The 20,058-nt window shown below is 42.2% G+C and overlaps 1 protein-coding gene across 4 annotated transcripts in view; it reads left to right on the top strand.

The window, feature by feature from the left end:
• Positions 1-20,058, top strand: part of LOC140477383 (collagen alpha-1(XV) chain-like) — a 262,607-nt gene that overhangs the window by 165,212 nt on the left and 77,337 nt on the right. For all 4 annotated transcript variants that reach the window (XM_072571192.1, XM_072571190.1, XM_072571191.1 and 1 more), the window contains 4 exons: positions 689-751; positions 5,138-5,182; positions 6,734-6,862; positions 18,507-18,584. In XM_072571192.1, coding sequence (XP_072427293.1) covers positions 689-751; positions 5,138-5,182; positions 6,734-6,862; positions 18,507-18,584 — 315 coding nt within the window. The remainder of the gene's footprint in view (positions 1-688; positions 752-5,137; positions 5,183-6,733; positions 6,863-18,506; positions 18,585-20,058) is intronic.

Below are 20,058 nucleotides of genomic sequence, written 5' to 3' on the forward strand. Positions count from 1 at the left end.
CAACACCCTCAGTCTTGTGTTTACTGCTCCCCTTATCATAGCTATCCCCTATTTGCTGTGTCTTAAATTAGATTCCTGACCCTTTCTATACTCTCTGTCCTGTTGCTTGTTCTGGAAACTTTAATAATGTTTCCTGAGACGTCCTCCCCTTTAGCATTTTCCATAATTTTCCATGCAACTGAAACCACCATCCCCACACACTATTTCGTTTAAGGTCTTGTTTAACTACTTGATAGCCAGCAAAATTAAACTGTGGCTCTGATGAATCCCCAGATGCAGTGCAAATGTCCATTGATGCTGGATGCAGTGAGTTTGAGATCCAAACAAAATCTCAGATGTGACTATCTCAAAGCAGTATTGAAGTTCTTCTACACTTGGCACCAGTCCAGTGATTGAACTTTCTTTATATACTGCCTATAGATTTGAAAATCTTCCTGAAAGTTAAAAATTTCAAACTGGCGTAGGTAAACTAGTGTTGGCACGGAGCTGTAAATGCTTCTTTTAAAATTAAATCTTGAAAGAGAGTAGCAAGATCTGAGCAAATTCTATTGTCAGTATCTGCTTCCATAACATTGAACATCTGGTCAATGTGGCAGGGCACATCACAAAGGCTTTTGGTTTCATGTAACAGCATCTGTGGAAGGTAAGTTCTCCCACACTCCATTAATTGTTGGCTGATTATTTATAGGGTCCAAGGGGACCACCAGGAGTGGATGGAACGTTTGGTAAACCAGGGACAAAGGGGCAAAAGGTAAGACTTGCAAATTTTGAGAAGTAATTAAGTATGAAGATCCATGGTAATGTATATCCAATTCACTGGCTCCAATAAACTATTAAGATATTTAAAATCCCATTAAAATTATCTGTTCCATTAAATTATAATGTATTTTCCCTTCAACTTCAGTTGCTTCATTGCATTTATGCATTTAAACTTCCAATTTCATCCCCAATCACTCTTGCAAGCATCATACTTAAACATGTAACATTGTTATTGCATTGAATATTTTGCTAAGTTCCTTTCTTTGCATCCATATATTTTAACCTAGATAAAGTTTTCTGAAATCCACCCAGGGTTCCTCTTCCCTTTTACCATAGATTCATTTTCTTCCTTATTTGCACTTTTATTTCTCTACCTATCTGTTTTGGAGACTGGTTTGTTCACTCTCTCTCTCTCTCTCTTACCACATTGTAAATTCAATTTTTAAAGCCTTTCAATTTTTCACGAGCCAGGGCAAACACAGGTTCAGCACTGTCCATTTTATTGGTGGTGTGTTTGTTTTTAAACATCGCTGAAGATCAAAAAGAGTTTAATGCCAGTGCCAGGATGAGCAAATATTCTTAAAAATGGAAATAAAACAGGCTGCTCTCTTGATTTTGTATTAGGTTGTCTTTTTGTCTGTACCCAGGCAGCAGTTCATATCTGTTCAAGCTTAAGAAACCAAATGGTGTGTTGGTAAAGGAGTCTGACCCCACTAGATGTTTGTTTCCTGCAATCTGCCAGCCTGCAGAAGAACAAAAGCTAATCTACATAGAATATATAGATTTTTCAGGCTTTTGCAAATATTTTAGCCACATTAGCTTTAATAAGTACCAGTCCAGCTGAGATTACCGTGAAGGACTTTCCTTCTTAATCTCTCCACTTGCCTGAGGTGTGGTGACCCTCAGGTTAAACCACAGTCATCTCTCTCTCATGAGAGAGCAGGACTATAGCCTTGTTGGACTATGGCAACTTTAATTATTGTTAAGTAATTGTTGACAGCATTCGCTCACTAATGAGTGCGATTGTCTACCTAGGAGATTCCTTGTCGCTGGTCTTGAGTTCTGTGGATCCTTGCATGGCTGACCAGCCTAATCCTTGAACCACATCTCCAACCACATCTTTGGCAGCTGTTTCCTGGAGGTCGAATTGGTCCTTAAGCTTGGTATCATTGGCGTTCCTTTCTCTGGTTCCTTTTCCATTCTTCCTCTTGCCAGTGGGCTTTCTTGAAAAATTGTGACGCTTCATACAGAAATTTCTTCCAAGCCAGTTTCTTCTGACCGAGGGTTTGACATACATTGGTGTCAATGTTGCATTTCTGGAGGGAGGTCTTCAGGGAGTTTTTGAAATGCTTCCTTAGTCCTCCTCTTGTTCCAGTACCTTCTTTGTGCTGGACAAAGAAGATTTGCTTTGGTAGTCGGGACTCGGGCAGCCTAAGCACGTGGTCAGCCGAGTGAAATTGGTTTCGGTTGATCATGGCCTCAATGCTGGTGCTATTTGATGCTTCAAGGACACTGATGTTAGTGCACTTGTCCATCCAGCTGCTCTGAAGAAGCCATCTCAAACAGTATTGATGATACTTCATCTATATATAGTGCAAGTTTCTGAGCCGTATAGAAGAGTTGGAAGATGATTTCCTTATACACAAGGATTTTGATATCAGCATAGATGTCATGATCATCAAAGACTCGCATCTTTTGGCATCCAAAAGTGACACGCATAGATTGGATGTGATGCTGAATCTCCAGGTTGATATCAACCTTAGACAAGAGAGAGCTTCCCAGGTAAGGGAAATATTCCACATTTTGGGAGGATTTCTCTGTTGTAGTTAATGGACTAGGAATTTACTGGGATGGCTTGGTAAAGGATTTGAGTCTTGAGGATGAGGCTAAGAACAATTCTTCAGACTGCTTCTCCTAAGGCATTAAGTGAGACTTGGACATTGTTTTCCAAGAGGGTGGAGATGGCATTGTCATCCCCATATATTCCACGAATGGTATTATCGTTATTTGCTTCTTGGATTCCAACCAGTTGAAGTTAGAAAGTTTTCTGTCCATCCTGCAGACAATGTCCACACCATTGGGAAGCATAGTCTTGGCAAGATGAAGACTGGTTTCATTGAAGGTGGAGAAAAGGTTTGAGGGCAATAACACATCATGCTTGATCGATTCTGTCGTATCACTGTCAGTGAGGACCATCACCAGCATTTTGATACAGATGAAATGGAGAATGTTGATGGATTTTACTGAATGGCCAATCTTTGACAATGTTATAGACCAGACCAAACCCTCTCAAAATATATTAAGACGATTGACAGGACCACAAGTTTACATAATTTTTAAAGGTAAATGTAAAGTGTTGTGTCCAGATCCAATTCAATTGGTCAAACTACCTGGCTTGAGGCAAAACACACTTTGTTTTCACACTGTAGTTAAAATACAAACAGAAGAAAGAAGAATTGGAAAAATGTAATTCTACTGGAAAGCTTAACAGAATAAAGGACTATTTAACTACTAGCCAGCAGCTGTTCCAAAATAGTAACATCTCATAAACACACCCATGACAAAGACAAAATTCAGTAAACTAGATTGCCTCACATGCAATTCCAACAGTAGGAAGAGAACCTCAGCTTTTAGCTGTAACAGAGAGGGGAATAAGAGCATCCACATTCAGCTTCATGACCCCAGCAACTGCTGAAAGCTAAAACTAAAAATGGTGGTTCTGTGAGAGCTTGACTCCACTCATTCAGGCTGCTTCATTGTTCCAACTTTAAAAAAAAACCAAGACCTCACAAGCTGTTTACTTTGTTGACTGAGAACCGACTGCTTATCACCTCTGTCTCAACCTCTCTTCATAAAGGAAACTGGGCAAAATACACCTTTTGCAGCCATAGTATTGTCACAACAAGGTCTTCCACAGCACTTCCCAAACTGACTGAGGTAAAAGCCTTGGTCAGTTAAACAAAGACCATGTAGAGTGGTTGGTGTTATTCCTGGCACTTCTCTTGAAGTTGTTGAGCAGTGAAAATCATGTCCATAGTTCCACGTCTGGCCAGAAACCTAGCCAGGATTCAAGGGATGATCTTCCCAATGATGGAGAGCAGGAAGATTCCCTGGTCATTTCCACTGTTCACTTTACCTCCTTTCTTGAAGATGGTGGTGATGGAAGCAGCCCTGAGATCAGCAGGAATTTCTTCATTATCCCAGATTTTCAGGAGCAGTTGATGGAGATCTGCTCTGTGTTGGTCTTCCAAGTTCAAAAATCTCTTCTGGAATTCCATCTCCACCTGTGATCTTTCTATCCTTCATGTATCTCATGAAGGCTTCAACCTCTCCCATGGTGGGAATGCAAGATGATCTTTCATGGTAAGTTAGGGGATTTCCTCAATGCCGTCTTTGTCGACAATTAGATCATGGTTTAGAAGTTCTTTGAAGTGTTCTCTCAACAGTGTTAATTTTAATGGAGTGGAGGAAATCTGGAAACTGAAGACAGCCATCACCTCATGCTGTGAAGAAACCATCAGGTATGTGACCAGGAAACACCAAGACTAGCTCGATGAGAATAACCACATCATCCAAGGACACGTCGACAAGAAGAGGAAAGCTCTCCGTGCCTGGAAAAATGACAACATCAGGGAGGCAAAGAGCAGAACTCATCAAACTGCAAAGGCAGAGCTATAAAGAAAACTAGGGAAATCAAGAAACAGTTGTGGACTGAGAAAGCGAAGAAGTTGCAACTCCTTGCACACAATTATGACATCTGGGGCTTCTTCATTCCCACCATGGCAATACACGGACCCAACACCCTTGGCCTCAAACCAGTGTGGGGTAAGGATGGAACCATTTTGAGAGACATCAGGCTGTTAAGTGTATGTGGATTGTAATGAGCCTTATGATCAATGCAAGACCCGGTAATATGTATGGAAGTTGTTAACACATTGCTTGTTCCAGAAAGTTCTGCAAATAAAGAATGATTGCTCAAATTTGCATCAGTTGGCCAAAGCTCTAAATATGCTATTGGTTGATAAAAATGACTGAATGGAGCCAACAAAATGCAAATATGTTGCACTCCCGTGCAAAACGAAGAATTCCACAGGAAGCTGTGGATCCTTTTCTGGGAAGTTGGCTTTATAAAAAAAGGGTCTGAAGTTATGGGTGTTTGTGATTTCTCAATCTGTGTTGCCAGTGAACGAATGCTTCATCAGCTTTGTGTATGTGGTAAACTTAGACTGAGGTCTTGTAGAAGGTAGCCTGTACTGTCTCATTTTAACGTATGGGCAAAACTGTTGCTAATGATTTTGTATCCTTTTCAGTGATTTTGCATTCAATAGCAACTTTGTATTTTACTTAAGAAAAGTCAATATCATGTCTTTGTTGACAGGGTGATCAAGGACGGATTGGCTTGCCAGGTCTTCAGGGAGCAAAGGTAAATTTTAAATGTTGAAATGTCACATTGATTGCCCATCCATATTTACACTGAGAGCAATTGTTGGGTGCTTGTTGTGCCAACTTTTATCAAAGCTCAATCATATAAAACAGTGGTGATGGCAGCAGCCCTGAAATCAGCGGGGATTTCTTCTTTATCCCCGATTTTTAGGAATAGTTGATGGAGAAATTGAATCATGTGTATTTGAGACCAACTGAGATGAGGCACTTCCATGAATATTGCCAGACTACAAATTGTGGTACTTATTGAATTCAATTTACAATTTGCCAGGATGAAATTCACATTCATGATGACTGTTTTTAGTCCAGTAACAAATCTACCATACCACTACAAGGTGATAAATATATAATATAGCTTTGTATGAAACTTCTCTGAAATTCACCTTAACCACTTAATCTTACAGAAAATGTTCTCCAAACAGGCCCAACTGTGGATCATATAGTCTTTGTCTGTGTGTGGTCCCCTTGACCACATATAGGGGTAATAGCCTTGGCTCCGTTGTAGTACACTGACCTCTGAAACAGAAGTCCAAACCTGAAAGATACTGCTTTTTGACAAGGAGCAAAGGAAGTATCCTAGCCAATATTTATTTTTCCACGCACGTCACTGAAACAGTTTATCTGATTCCTATCTCATTGCTGATTTTGCGATATTGCTACGTGCAAATTGGCTGCTGCGTTTTCTTATCCTAGAACAGCTATGACATTTAAAAACTGCTTAACTGGCTGGAAAATGCTTTGGGATGACCCCGAGGCTGTGGAAGTGCTTTATAAGTGAAAGTAGTTCCTTTCCTTATCTTAATTTTAATGTATTTTCTTGTATTTTACTTTTCTTCTGAAAACCATATGTGGAGATGTGTACCAAGATCATAGGAGCTAAAATGATAGAAGAAAGTGTGACTGCATCAGGTTCAAACACATTGGGGAAAATAGGATTTAGTATCGGCACTGGCCTTTTTTCAAAGATTAGTTGATCAGACAAAATGCCGTTTTGAAAGTGACCTGGAGAAGTGAACTGCAAAAAAATTGAAAATCTCTTTGTTTTCTTTTCTCATGAGCAGAGTGGCTCCTTCATCAGGTGATAGGTTAGCACTGCTGCCTCACAGCGCCAGAGACCTGGGTTCAATTCCCGCCTCAGGCGACTGACTGTGTGGAGTTTGCTCATTCTCCCCGTGTCTGCGTGGGTTTCCTCCGGGTGCTCCGGTTTCCTCCCACAGTCCAAAGATGTGCAGGTCAGGTGAATTGGCCATGCTAAATTGTCCGTAGTGTTAGGTAAGGGGTATATGTAGGGGTATGGGTGGGTTGCGCTTCGGCGGGGCGGTGTGGACTTGTTGGGCCGAAGGGCCTGTTTCCACACTGTAAGTAATCTAATCTAATCTAATCTAATCACTGAGAGAAAACACAGACCTAAATGCACTGTGCACCTCTTCTTGAATTAGTTATATTGAAGAAGTGAATTTTTAGGTGAGGCAAATTGACATGAGTGAACTGCACAACTGTCCATAAGATGTGTGATACTGTTGTTTTTCAGGGAGATCATGGATTACCAGGACCTCCAGGAGCTCCAGGTCAGCCTGGAAAGCCAGGACCCCAAGGTCCACCTGGTCTTCCAGGTCCTCCTGGACCAACCAGCAATGGCGGTTACAACTTTGGATTTGAGGTAATTCATGTCGATGGGCTGGTGACTAACTCAATAAAAATGTCTTGGGATCAAAATTGAATGCATTTATCCAAAAAGCAATTCTATGTCAGTTTTTTTCTCATTTAATTCAGAGCATTAATAATTCAAAGTTAACTCCAGAAAACATATGGAAAGAGCCAGAGGTTAGAAAGGAAAGAATGGTTATTGGATAAATTACATGTACGTTGGTTGGATGGGTGGAAATACTAGAAGAAATATTCTTAGGTTTGGACTTGCCTCCACTGCTGTTTGTGATGGACAAAACATTTGTGGATTGAGAAATTTGATGTTGGGTGGTTAGACTTCCAGATGATACAAGACAGTGTTGGGATGTGGGTGGATTCAGAGGGAACAGCTCATAAAAAGTGTGCCATCAGGAAAAATGGCAGAGGAAATGTATCATAGACAAATGTAAAATATTGTATTTAGGAAGAGCAAATAAATCAGAGCTGGACTGGATTTGACCAGGTGACAGAGTCCCTGCCTCCCAAACTCCAGCAGGAGAGTCAGAGGCAAGCTTTAACCCCTGCTCAACTGGTTTATCCCACAGGAATTTAACAGATTGAGGGGGGTCAGTTTCTCTGAGGAGAGACCTCTTCACACTTTCTGAACAGGAAGTCCTTTCTCTGGGAACAGTGGGCCGTCATAAGACGCAGCAGTGTTACTGGGAATGATGAGCTATGCCCCAATATGGAACAGCTACCCAGATCCTGAAGCTGAGGAACTATGGTGTGAGCTAACTAGGGGACAGTGACTCGCATCAAGGCAATTAGACAGAATGGCCCCTATGAGGAGAGCCAGGATAGATGGGCGAAGGGGAGGGGGAAACCAAGGTAGGGGAGACTTGTTGGTAGAATGTGGTGATGGAGGAGTGGAGGGGGAGCAGTTGTTTCCAAAGGACCAAATAAGACACACTTCAACCTCTGTCCGCCACCACCCCATACAAAGCTGCCAGGTAGGTCATTGTTATTACTGCTTAAATCGCAGCAGCAGTGGGAAGGGGTCCTTATCTGGTCATTAATTGGTGGTTTAAGGACCTTAATTTGCTCGCAGGCAACAGAGACACTTGTAATCCTCTCCATCCCCCCTCCCCCGGTCACTACCACTGGTAAAATTGCAATGGACTGGCAGGTAGTTGGTAGGCAAGTTGCCCACAGCACTTTACAGCAGTATCCATCCCCCACAAGAGGCATAATGTTCTTCCATATAACTCATCTTTAAATGACCAAGGATGAAACCAAATGAGCTCTAGGAGTCTCTGAGGACACTCAGCACTCAATATGTCCAACTAACAACCAACAAAGTCAAGAGGACGTAGAACCGCATAGTCAGAGAAAGTAATGGCCATATTGTACAGTGCTCTTACTGTGTGCTGCTGTGATCTCAGCAAAAGGGAATTATTTGAGTCTGATTCTGAAGGCTGACCAAGAGAATCCTCAGAGAAAGTTGTATTCCTGCCTTATTCCACTGACAGAATCAAGGCTTTCTTTATCTCAATACCGTACTTTGCAGCAAAGACCATCTCAGGACCTCACTTTCGGCAACTAACTATAACAGTTCACTCCAGCAATACAGTACCCACTAGCCATTTGGTTGATATTGATGCTCAGACTTTAAAATAATGTGATTACATTGTTGAGCAAGTGGGACTCAAACCCAAGATTCCTGGCTCAGAGGCAGGGACACTCCCACTGCACCACAAGAATTGTTGCATTTCCTTTCCTGGCATGAAAGTGCAATGTCATCCATCCTGCACTCACTGTTATAACCTCCCCCCGCTACCAAACTAAAACTGCAGGAACGAGGTTTCCATTTGAAGCTGATGTTCCTGTTTGATCATAATGGTGACACATGCAGGAACGGGGCAGTCAGCCTTCCGAGTTGCATTATTTGGATAGGTAGCTGAGCTCTTGGAGATGGGGACACCTTGCTGAGGTGAGCCATGACACCCCACACTGACTGAAGAATAAAAATAAATTGGAACGATGCAATTTTTAAAAAAATAAATAAATTGGCTGTTTGCCTAATGCAATCATTTTCTACACAAATTAATTTCGGAGGCACTCTGTTATTTAAATTATAACCTTCAGTCCATCTCCTTAAAGCCAGCAATGCTGCCTGCTGTTAGAGTTCAAATCACATAACTCTGTCTTTTATGTCTTATTATAACACTAGTCCATCTTGAGCAGGCATATTGGTGTCACAGTCAGTCGGAAATTCTGGAAGTGATATTGAATAATGAGACAGTAGACCAGCTCCCTTTTCCAATGTCTCCATCTCTTACACAGCCTAAGTACATCAGTCTAGTCTCTGAAGTTTAGCTTGCTTGAAATTTGAATTTCATTTGAAGAAAAAAATCAAAGTGTGCGAGAGCAAGTGTCCAAATTCCGCAAGGCTGCACATCAAATCATAGAATGTTCACAGCATGGATTATAATGAATAATCTAGTCAAATTAGAACAAAAATGTAGCACCACATAATGTAATGGTAAGCCAGAGAAAAAGTTCAAAGATGATTCTACTGCTATGCTATAGTTTTGGAAACTCAGGTCCAGATGTTTGCTCCCAGGTCAGGTGCACAGAGACACAGGAATTCCAAGCTTTGTGGGCCTGATCTTTAGAAATGGATGCATCACTATGAGGTTTTCAGTCTGAGGTGCAGATTGCATCCCGGAAGATTGAGGAGGCTGCTTGGGCACTGGTGAGCGAGGGGGAAAGCCCCTGCCCTAAGAATCTACAACTGTTGTAAAGTTTAAACATAAAGAATAAATCATAAATGAGCGACAAAACCTTCACTACACCACGCCAACCCATGCCAGCTGATGCCTCCCACTCACTCATCATGCACCCCCATGCCCCTCAAACCACACTCTATATAACATGGCCCCTCCATGCCAACATATGCCCCTCCAGACCCTCTTTATAGTCCCTATACCAAATTAATGCCAGCACATGCCCTTAGATAAATAAAGTTTCAAATAAAATAACATTTTAAGTGTCTCTTTTAGACTTCACTATATTGATAAAATACTCATTTATAAAAATCCACTTACTAGATTTACATTGCTTCAAATAAATAAAGCCTCATACCAATCAACATTTAATTCAAGTATATAAAACTTTATAACAATGAATATAGGAATTCATAGTCCCACACCAAAGAATCTATAACCCCTTGAGCTGTCAGACATTATATTGTAATAATGGATGCTTGTGAAATCAGTCATGCAGCATTAATCCATTCATGGAAACTCTTTAACTCAAATCAAGAAAGAGAGAAATAGCAAGTGATCTTATTTTTAACATTCAAGCTTTTTTTTCAACAATTTAAAGGGCGGGAGTTTCAAATGCCTTGTAAGCTTGACTGCTCCCTTTAACTGCTCCCTCCTGAAGAAGGGCTGATGCCCGAAACATTGATTCTCCTGTTCCTTGGATGCTGCCTGACCTGCTGCTCTTTTCCAGCAACACATTTTCAGCTCTGATCTCCAGCATCTGCAGTCCTCACTTTCTCCTGCTCCCTTTAACAGCCTCTTTGCAGGATACATGCGACAGTCCATCTTTTGCAGTTACATCAGCACCATCCCCCACCTTTTCTTCCACTACATTGAAGACTGTATTGGCGCCACCTCGTGCTCCAATGAGGAGGTTGAACAGTTCATCAACTTCACGAATACCTTCCACCCTGACCTTAAGTTCAGCTGGACCACCTCAGGCACCTTCCCTCTCCTTCCTAGATCTCTCCATCTATGTCTGGCAACCGACTCAACTCGGACATCAACTTCAAACCCACGGACTCCCACAGGTACCTGGACCACACCTCTTCCCACCACCTACATACCACCACCCCTCTAAAAACACTATCCCTCACACCCAATTCCTCCACCTAAACCGTATCTGCTCCCAGGAGGAGCAATTCCACTCCAGGACATCCCAATTGACCTCGTAATTCAAGGACGGCAATTTCCCCTCCCATGTGATCAACAATACCCTCCAGTACATCTCCTCCATTTCCCATACCTCTGCCCTTGAACCCCATCCCTACAATCGCAACAAGAATATAACCCCCCAGTTGTCACCTCCCACTCTGCCAATCTCTGAGTACAGCATATTATCCTTCGCCATTTCCACCACCTACAATCTAACCCTTCCCCACCCTTATCTGCATTCTGCAGAGTCAATTACCTCGTTAGGTCCATGCCCCCCCCCACCCTCCCATTCCCGTCACCTTCCCTTGCTGCAGCAAAACATGTAAAACTTGTGCCCACACCACCAACCTCACCTCTGTCTAAAGCCCCAAAGGATCCTTCCACATTCGGCAGAGATTTTCCTGCACATGAAAACACCTGATCTACTGTGTCCGTTGCTTTCAATGTGGTCTTCTCTACATTGGGGAGACAGGACAACAACTCGCAGAATGTTTCAGGGAACATCTCTGGGACACTTGCACCAAACAACCCACAACCCTGTGGCCAACCACTTCAACTCCCCCTCTCACTCTGCCACGGATATGCAAGTCCTGGGTCTCTTCCACCGCCCAATCCAAGCCACATGATGGTTGGAGGAAGAACACCTCAACTTCTGCCTTGGGACCCTCCAACCACATGGCATCAACATCGACTTCACCAGTTTCTTTATCTCTCCTCCCCCCATCTTGTCACAGATCCAACACCCCAACTCAGCACCACCCTCTTGAACACTCTGACCTGTCCATCTTCCTTCCCACCTAACCGCTCCACCCTCCTCTCTGACCTATCACTATCATCCCCCATGTGCATCTACCTATCGCCTTCCTAGCTACCATCCTCCTACACCCCATCCTTCTATTTATCTCTCAGCCAACCACCAAACCTCCCCCACATTCCTGATGAAGAGCTTATGACAGAAGTGTTGACTCTCCTGCTCCTCAGATGCTGCCTGACTGGCTGTGCTTTCCCAGCGCAATACTTTTCGACTCTGATCTCCAGCATCTGCAGTCCTCACTTTCATTCTGCTCCCTTTGACAGGTCGTCTTGACATTCTTGACAATTAATTTTAACAGATCTGTTGACGGTTCCAATGAGATTAATGACATTAATTAATGAGTGTACTTCTGATTCACACTTAGGCCTACCTTCACAATTCCAAATGGCACCTGCTCTCCATCGTAGGTGACCCAGGTTGCATCCAAGAAAATGCAAAACTGAAAGGCTGGTTCTTACTGGGCCGACTCTGCAAATGTCAGGTTTTACACCTTCCAGGCCCACAAAATCTCATTTCAGTGGAGAAGATTTCATTAGGTAGATATCTCTGTAAGATGCAACAATCCTGATCCAACCCTTTTCCTGCCCCAGCAAAAACGGGAAATGCCGATTTTCGGGGTGGAACTTGCAATTTTCTGGGTTACTCCAGCATTTGTATCCTGCCGAGAGGCTGTCCATTGTGGTGAAAATGCAGGCCTTGCAATTGGGAACAGAGAAACAAACAGGATTCAACATTCCACTAATAGTTAAGTTCAGTTCATGTTAACTAATGTTAAATGTTAAAGTTAATTAATGCAGTTAATTAACAGACAGTAAGATTAACTGATTACTGTATTTTCCGAATACCAACTGTTGTTGTAAATTCACATAGCCAGACCAAAGTAAACCTGTTTGACACTTGGCGGCTGTTTGCTCATGCAGAATCTCACATATTACAAGATTTGACACTCCACTGGGAAATCCACAGAGCTCTTTCTGCCTGGCTGTCATTAACAAGCAAGAAGTGCAAAAGGCCCCTGTCACTGCGTGTCAATGAAGTCTCCCTTCTAACAGGATTGGAGCAGTGCTGTGGAATTTGCTGTGCTTTGTTGGGACAAAACTATCCTTGAGCAATAGTACAAATCAGGACATAGTGACTGTCTGATTTGAATTCTGCCTGATTTATTTTTCAACAGTGAATTCATTAGTTGTCCATTTTTTGTGAATGAGGTCTTTGGACTATAGATTAATAGCTCAAAACATTCTGCCAGATTTTCTTCCCCGACATATTGTTACCCTCTCCTGCGCCTAAGTGTAGTTTATGTTTGTATAAGATACCTGATGGGCTGGGATACAAAACAATGAAAGTCAAAAATCAACTAACAATTAAAGAATTAAGGGACCAGAATTTTCCCTTTCTTCTTCCAGGTTTGGGGGAGGTGTCCTTAACAGCAAGACTCCCTTGACACTGCCAGTGGGAAATCTGCTAGATCAAATCCAAGTCAGGTACTTGCAGAGTAACCTGAAGTATTTCTGATCCCAAGTCAGTGGGGCTCCCCCTCCCCTTAATCTGCTCGCTAATTTGAAGCCACAGTGGGAAGCATAGTCTTGTCAAAGGCCCAGGCTGCTGGCTAAGCAGCAGAGCTGGAGACCAAGAGCAGCAGCAATGTTTTATAGTTTCAAGGGGTTAGGGTTGGTGTTGTGGGGAAAAAGGATCGGATGTTTAGAGGATAGATCAGTGGGTAACTTTCAGCAGTCACACCTTGCTGTCCATCTATGCCTCCAGATTTGGGATTCTCAAACACCCTCTTTCCCCCAACTTGGCTGACAAGCTACCCCTGCTGTAACAGTTGGCAAGGCTATCTATTCTCTCACCTACTGAGAACAATCAGACCATGGCCAGTTGAGGTTCTTCGGTGGTTGTTAAAGAGTCATAGAAATATACAGCACAGAAACAGTCCCTTCAGTCCAACTCGTCCATGCCGACAATATATCCTAAATTAATCTAGTCCCATTTGCCAGAACATGGCCCATATCCCTCAATACCCACCCAGATGCCTTTTAAATGTTGTAATTGCACCAGCCTCTGCCACTTCCTCTGGCAGCTCATTCTATACACGCACCACTCTGCGTGAAGAAGTTGCCCCTTGGTCCCTTTTAAATCTTTCCCCTCTCACGTTAAACCTATGTCCTCCAATTTTGGACTCCCCTACCCTGGGGAAAAGATGTTGGCTATTCATTGTATCTATGCACCTCATGATTTTACAATCTTAATAAGGTCACCCCTCAGCTTCCAACATTCCAGGGAAGAAAGCCCCAGCCTATTCAGCCTCTCCCAACAGCTCAAACCCTTGATCCTGGCAATATCCTTGTGCGTCTTTTCTGAACCTTTAACAACATTTTTCCCATAGCAAGGAGACCAGAATTGAATGCAGTATTCCAAAAGTGACCTAACCAATGTTCCGTTCAGCCTAATTGATTGCCAGAAGATCGGAAAGGTCAACTGTGGCCTTCCCAACTAAAATGTAATTTCTGAAGGGCTGGGAAATTTGTGGTTATCTGCTTGGTTCCAAACCCACCTGATAATTTCCCCTTCCCTGCACCACCACCCCCGCTTCTGGATGAATCCATTTCCAGCCAAGCTTTTCAAAATAAGATAAAGAAAACTGTTTGTTACAAAGTTATAAAGTGAGGTATTCTCCCTGGATTGAATAAAATTGATATTAAAACTGAAAATCAGACCTTGAAAATATTTCTATGAATAATTTATTTGCAGCATTTGTTATATCCAATAGATTTCACTAATAGTTCATACCCTCTTTCATACCATATTTTAGGTTTAATGCTTTAAATATGAAATTCAAGCACTTAATTTCACATAGTATCATTATGCTCAAATACTTTGACCCAAAATATTTCATTTCTCAATTAGTTGAATTTGCCTTACTTGGATTGACTTTAATTATATTTACAATTGTTAGCACATGATTTCTGCCAATCTCCACTACCTCAGTGTCACACTGAAAATTCTGGAGATTAAAATCTATGTCTGCTCATAATGCCTCATTGTTTATCAATACTTTGAAAGTGTTATCATCAGTGTCAGGCTCTATGTAAGAACCTTCCCAGCTGCTGAACAATTTGGGAATTGGTGAGAAAGTTGGCAATCTAAACTGAGATTAACACTAGAGAGATTCTCAATAACAAAAGTGAGAAGTCCCACTTTACAACCAAGCAAGACAGGAATCTTGCCACTGAGTGGCGAGATGCCTGTTTCCATTTATTTGCATGCTTTAACATCTCATCATTAGTTAATCTCACCTCCTAATGTGCGCTTTCCCATTCTTTCACCTGTCAGATAAAAACTAAAGAGCAACAATTCCTGACATAAAAGTCTGCATGGTTACCTGGCAACTCCAGTTTACCATTACCCCCTCCAGTCTTACCAAATCTCAGAGTACACTCTGTGGGAACCTCCACGCATTGACATTGGCAAATACCTTGACCAGCCTCACTGCACCATCATGGCTTCTTTGATCCACTTACTGTAAGGATCTACACTGCTGTGCTGCACTTTGAAGCACACCAGTAGCTTTCATGGTAATGCTGGTACAAGGACACTTGAAATGCAGGACAGGCACCCAGCTCATGGATTAGACCAGCCTGCAGCTCAGGGCTCCTCCAATCTTTTACCACCCACACACTTTGTACCTACTTGGGCACTCAAATCATCCCTGTCTTGCCGCTTGCTGCAGTTGCGTTTCTGCACTTTGCCCCCTCAGTCAGAAATTAAGGGCTCACAGTACTTCTGTCTTGCTGTTTAGCACAGACTCAAAGTCAGGCAAGTTGTCATGGTTGTCAGCAGTGATCAGTCAAAGGGGTGGATATCGAGTCATAGAGATGTACAGCATGAAAACAGACCCGTCGGTCCAACTCGTCCATGCCGACCAGATACCCCAACCCAATCCAGTCTCCCTGCCAGCACCCAGCCTATCTCCCCCTAAACCCTTCCTATTCACATACCCATCCAGATGCCTTTTAAATGTTGCAATTGTCCTAGCCTCCACCACTTCCTCTGGCAGCTCATTCCACACACATACCATCCTCTGCATGAAAACGTTGCACCTTAAGTCCCTTTTATATCTTTCCCCTCGCACCCTAAACCTATGCCTCTAGTTCTGGAATTCCCCAACCCAGGGAAAAGACTTTGTCTATTTATCCTACCCATGCCCCTCATGATTTTATAAACCTCTATAAGGTCACCCCTCAGCCTCTGACGCTCCAGGGAAAACAGCCCTAGCCCATTAAACCTCTCCCTATAACTCAAATCCTTCAACCCTGGCAACATCCTTGTAAATCTTTTCTGAACCCTTTCAAGTTTCACAACATCTTTCCAACAGTGGCCTAACCAATGTTCTGTACAGTCGCAACATGACCTCCCAACTCCTGTACTCAATACTCTGCCAATAAAGGAAAGCATACCAGATGCCTTCTTCACTATCCTATCCACCTGTGACTCCACTTTCGAGGAGCTATGAACCTGCACTCCAAGGTCTCTTTGTTCAGCAACACTCCCTAGGACCTTACCATTAAGTGTATAAGTCCTACTAAGATTTGCTTTCCCAAAATGCAGCACCTCGCATTTATCTAAATTAAACTCCATCTGCCACTTCTCAGCCCATTGACTCATCTGATCAAGATCCCATTGTAATCTGAGGTAACCTTCTTTGCTGTCCACTTCACCAGTTTTGGTGTCATCAGCAAACTTACTAACAATACCTCTTATGCTCACATCCAAGTCATTTATATAAATGATGAAAAGCATTGGACCCAGCACCGATCCTTGTGGCACTTCACTGGTCACAGGCCTCCAGTCTGAAAAACAACCCTCCACCACCATCCTCTGTCTTCTACCTTTGAGCCAGTTCTGTATCCAAATGACAAGTTCTCCCTGTATTCCATGAGATCTAACATGTTCCTTGCTACATCAATTTCACATTTGCAACAAGTACCAGCAGCCTCTGCAATAAACATACAATACGTGCATCTGCCAAATGGCTATACCTCAAAGTCTCAGCAGATTAATCCTCAGTAAAGTCTTCAGTCAGGGGCATTGTCTGCTATCAACCCAGGTTTGGACATGGTCAGTTAGCCACTCAGAGTGGTCAGGATCAGGGAATGTGTACTACTACAGCCATCGTTAGTTCTGCACGTCCGGGAGTCGAACTGGGTTATTCGTAGAGCTGCACCAAGATCAGTTTTGAGTCCAGCCACCCATTGGTCAGGCGTTCATCCAGGTTGGTCAGCTTGATAGGCAATAGTAATTCTTGCGAGTCAGCTGAACGAAAGTCAAGTTGATTTTATCTGAAGCCGCCATTGTGGTAGGGAAGTAGAGAAAGACATTCTGGGGATTGGAAGCATGCTGAGATGGAATGGGGATTTGTGAAGGGGGATTACTCAGCATATAAATTGTGAAACTAATAATGCATTGCCAGTCACCACTACCCTGGCCTCGGCTGGGATACAGGGTGGCCTGATAGTTTACATGCCTACCTTGCAGGGACAGGAATCAGGGGTAATTCTGAGAGATTATGTCATAATTCAAAGAGGTATGAGGAAACCTGTGGAAGCTCAGTACTGATGGGCTCGACAGGAAGAATACTTCCTTCCCCAAAGGGCGTTTTTATGATAATTCATGAATGTCTCACATTTATAGTTCAAATTTATTAATTGAATTCAAACACTGTGATGGTTTTTGACCCCATGAACAGTACTCTGGGCCTCTGGGTTACTAAGAGTTGAAAGGTATAGTGCTGGGAAAGAACAGCAGATCAGGCAGCATCCAAGAAGCTAGAGACCTTACGTTTTGGGCAAAAGCCCTTCATCAGGATTACTAGGCCATTGATATTGCCATTAAGCCAGAATGGATGGTTAATGATAGTTAAAGCATAGCTACGTAATAGTATCAGTACAGCAGTGTGTAGACAAAGCCTTGGTATTCCATTCCATGCGTTCAAATTTGATGCCAACTCCCTTTGACATGTCCCACCAAGTCTGGTTTGAGATTGGCCCAAAGGTGTCAGAAATGTTGGCCATCAAACTAACAGACAACAAACATTTTGCTTTTATGTAGAGAGAGAATGAAGAAAAGCTGCTTGACCTCCATAAAGGACATCTAACAGAAAAGAAATCTCAGTGAAAAAAGAGATTGTAAAATAATGCTTCCAACACTCAAGCCCCAATCTCTTTTCAGTGTGGTGACATTTCCCAAGTCTTTCCAAAGTTTCTAATCAAAACACCGTTTATCGATTTTAGCCCACAGGAAAAATTTCTTTTGTGTCAGATAACTGCTTCATTAAAAGCTTCCAGACAATTTAGTCTCAATAGCAGTATGCTGGTAAGATATGCATTATTTAGAATGCTCTCGATGGCTGTATGTAAACAGAGGTAACCGTTGAATGGAAATGATATCTGCATTCTGGTGAGATTTACCTCTCGCACATTGTGCTAAAATCTGATTGTTAATGTGGAGCTTGTTAATGTGAAAATTGTCGAAGTGGAAGTTGTTGAGGTGAGGTGAGTGTATGCTGAGGGGCGTGTATGTTGAGGTGCTTTAACCTGGGTAGGCAGTATGGCTGATGTTGATGTAAGGCTGGATTTCTGCTTCAAATGAAAAAGCTTCAACATTTGCATCCTCATTCTAATGCACACCAGGAAGTGGTCTGTTTCCTACTCAATGTTGTAGTATACTATACAAAGTTGAAACAGATTTTGTTTCTCATTGCTCAAGTATGCTGAAGAACTTGTGCTCGGCGTTTTAAAATTGCATGCTCATATTTTAAATTGATTATTTCTTTTTAATTGGTCATATTTTAATTTGTTCAATTTCTGTCTCTATTCCAACAGGATATGGAAATCTCTGGAGCTTTTGGACTACCCGGAATACCAGGAAAGCCTGGATCACCAGGACTGCCAGGGCTCCCAGTAAGAATATTAAATATGTGCATGACTTATAATCTAGAAAACTGATTTTAGTATCATAAACTCAGAAGCAGGGGATTTAAAGAAATAATTCCTTGGTTGCCTACACTTAATTCAATGAAAAAATCCATGGGTCTTTTATTTCAATGAAATGCCTGCACCTTTGCTTGCCCCCAAATGCAGATGAAACATTGCAGTTGTTTGCAGTGGCCAAAATCCACAAACTAGCATTTCATAAGTTCATAATCCTTCAACGTACCTGAAAGTTACTGTTGACAAGAAACTAAGATGGACCAGACATATAAATACTGTGCCATATGGATATAAATGTGGTGGCGACAAGACCAAGTCAGAAGCTGGATGTTCTACAGCATGTAACGCATCTGCCGACTCCTGAGAGCCTGTCACCTATTTACACAATATACAAGTCAGGAGTGTGATGCAAAACTCCCCAATTACCTCTCTGGGTATGGCTTGAACCACACTCAAGAAATTGGATACCATCCAGAACGAAGCAAGCTGCTTGATTGGCACCACCTTAAACATTCACTCCCTCAAACATTGCTGCATACATAAAATCTATAAGATGCACTGACCCAACTTAACAAGCATCCTTTGACCGCACTTTCCAAACCTATAACTTCTACCACCTAGAAGGAGAAGAGCAGCAGAAAAAGCCAGAAACTAAACATTCCTTTACTGTTGCTGAGTTAATGTCCAGGAATTCCTTTCCTAACAGCACTGTGGGTGTACTTATGGGTAATAACAGTTCAAGAAGGCAGCTCTCTACCACCATTTTAAGGCTAGTTGATGAGGAATAACATTTGTTCCAAGTGGTGCCCATATTGCATTGAAAAAACAAAAATAAATAAATTGAGTCGGTTCCTCTAATTACTTGAAAACAAGGGGGAAATAATTAATTGATTTTAACTTGCAAAACTTACACTGTTAAAGTGAGGCCGAAGATAATCTTAAAAGTGCTGAGATGTATGTATATATAGATTAAGAGAGTTAAGTGCTAAAACCTTATTAACACCCAAAAGATGATGAGTTTGTCATTAGTACATTGTCATTAGTCTGTAAAATGACTAACTCATGTAAAATCAGCATTGATAGAACATCAAAGGTTGGAATCATAACGTTAAGGGATCCCAGAGGTCATGACTTTAAATCCCATTGAACCTAGCTGTGGATCTGAATGTAATAAATCTGCTCAGTTATGGGCTGGCGGCAGAGAAAATAACCCTGAATGCTGCCAAATTATCAAACGGCTACAATCAGGACACAAAGTTAGTTTTGGTGTTTGTCTGCAGGCAAGACATGTTAGCCATTACAATCAGTCACATAATATGGGCCAGCATTTTAGGAGTTGAAGGTCCCCTTTCGTAATTGGATTTTTACAACAATCCAGCAACTGTCTCATCACTGATGAACTAAAAATTATAAACTTAGGATCTCATGGTTGCTCATCCAGTAC

This window comes from Chiloscyllium punctatum, chromosome 5, assembly GCF_047496795.1.
Source record: "Chiloscyllium punctatum isolate Juve2018m chromosome 5, sChiPun1.3, whole genome shotgun sequence".
In the NCBI taxonomy this organism is placed as follows: Eukaryota; Metazoa; Chordata; class Chondrichthyes; order Orectolobiformes; family Hemiscylliidae; genus Chiloscyllium; species Chiloscyllium punctatum.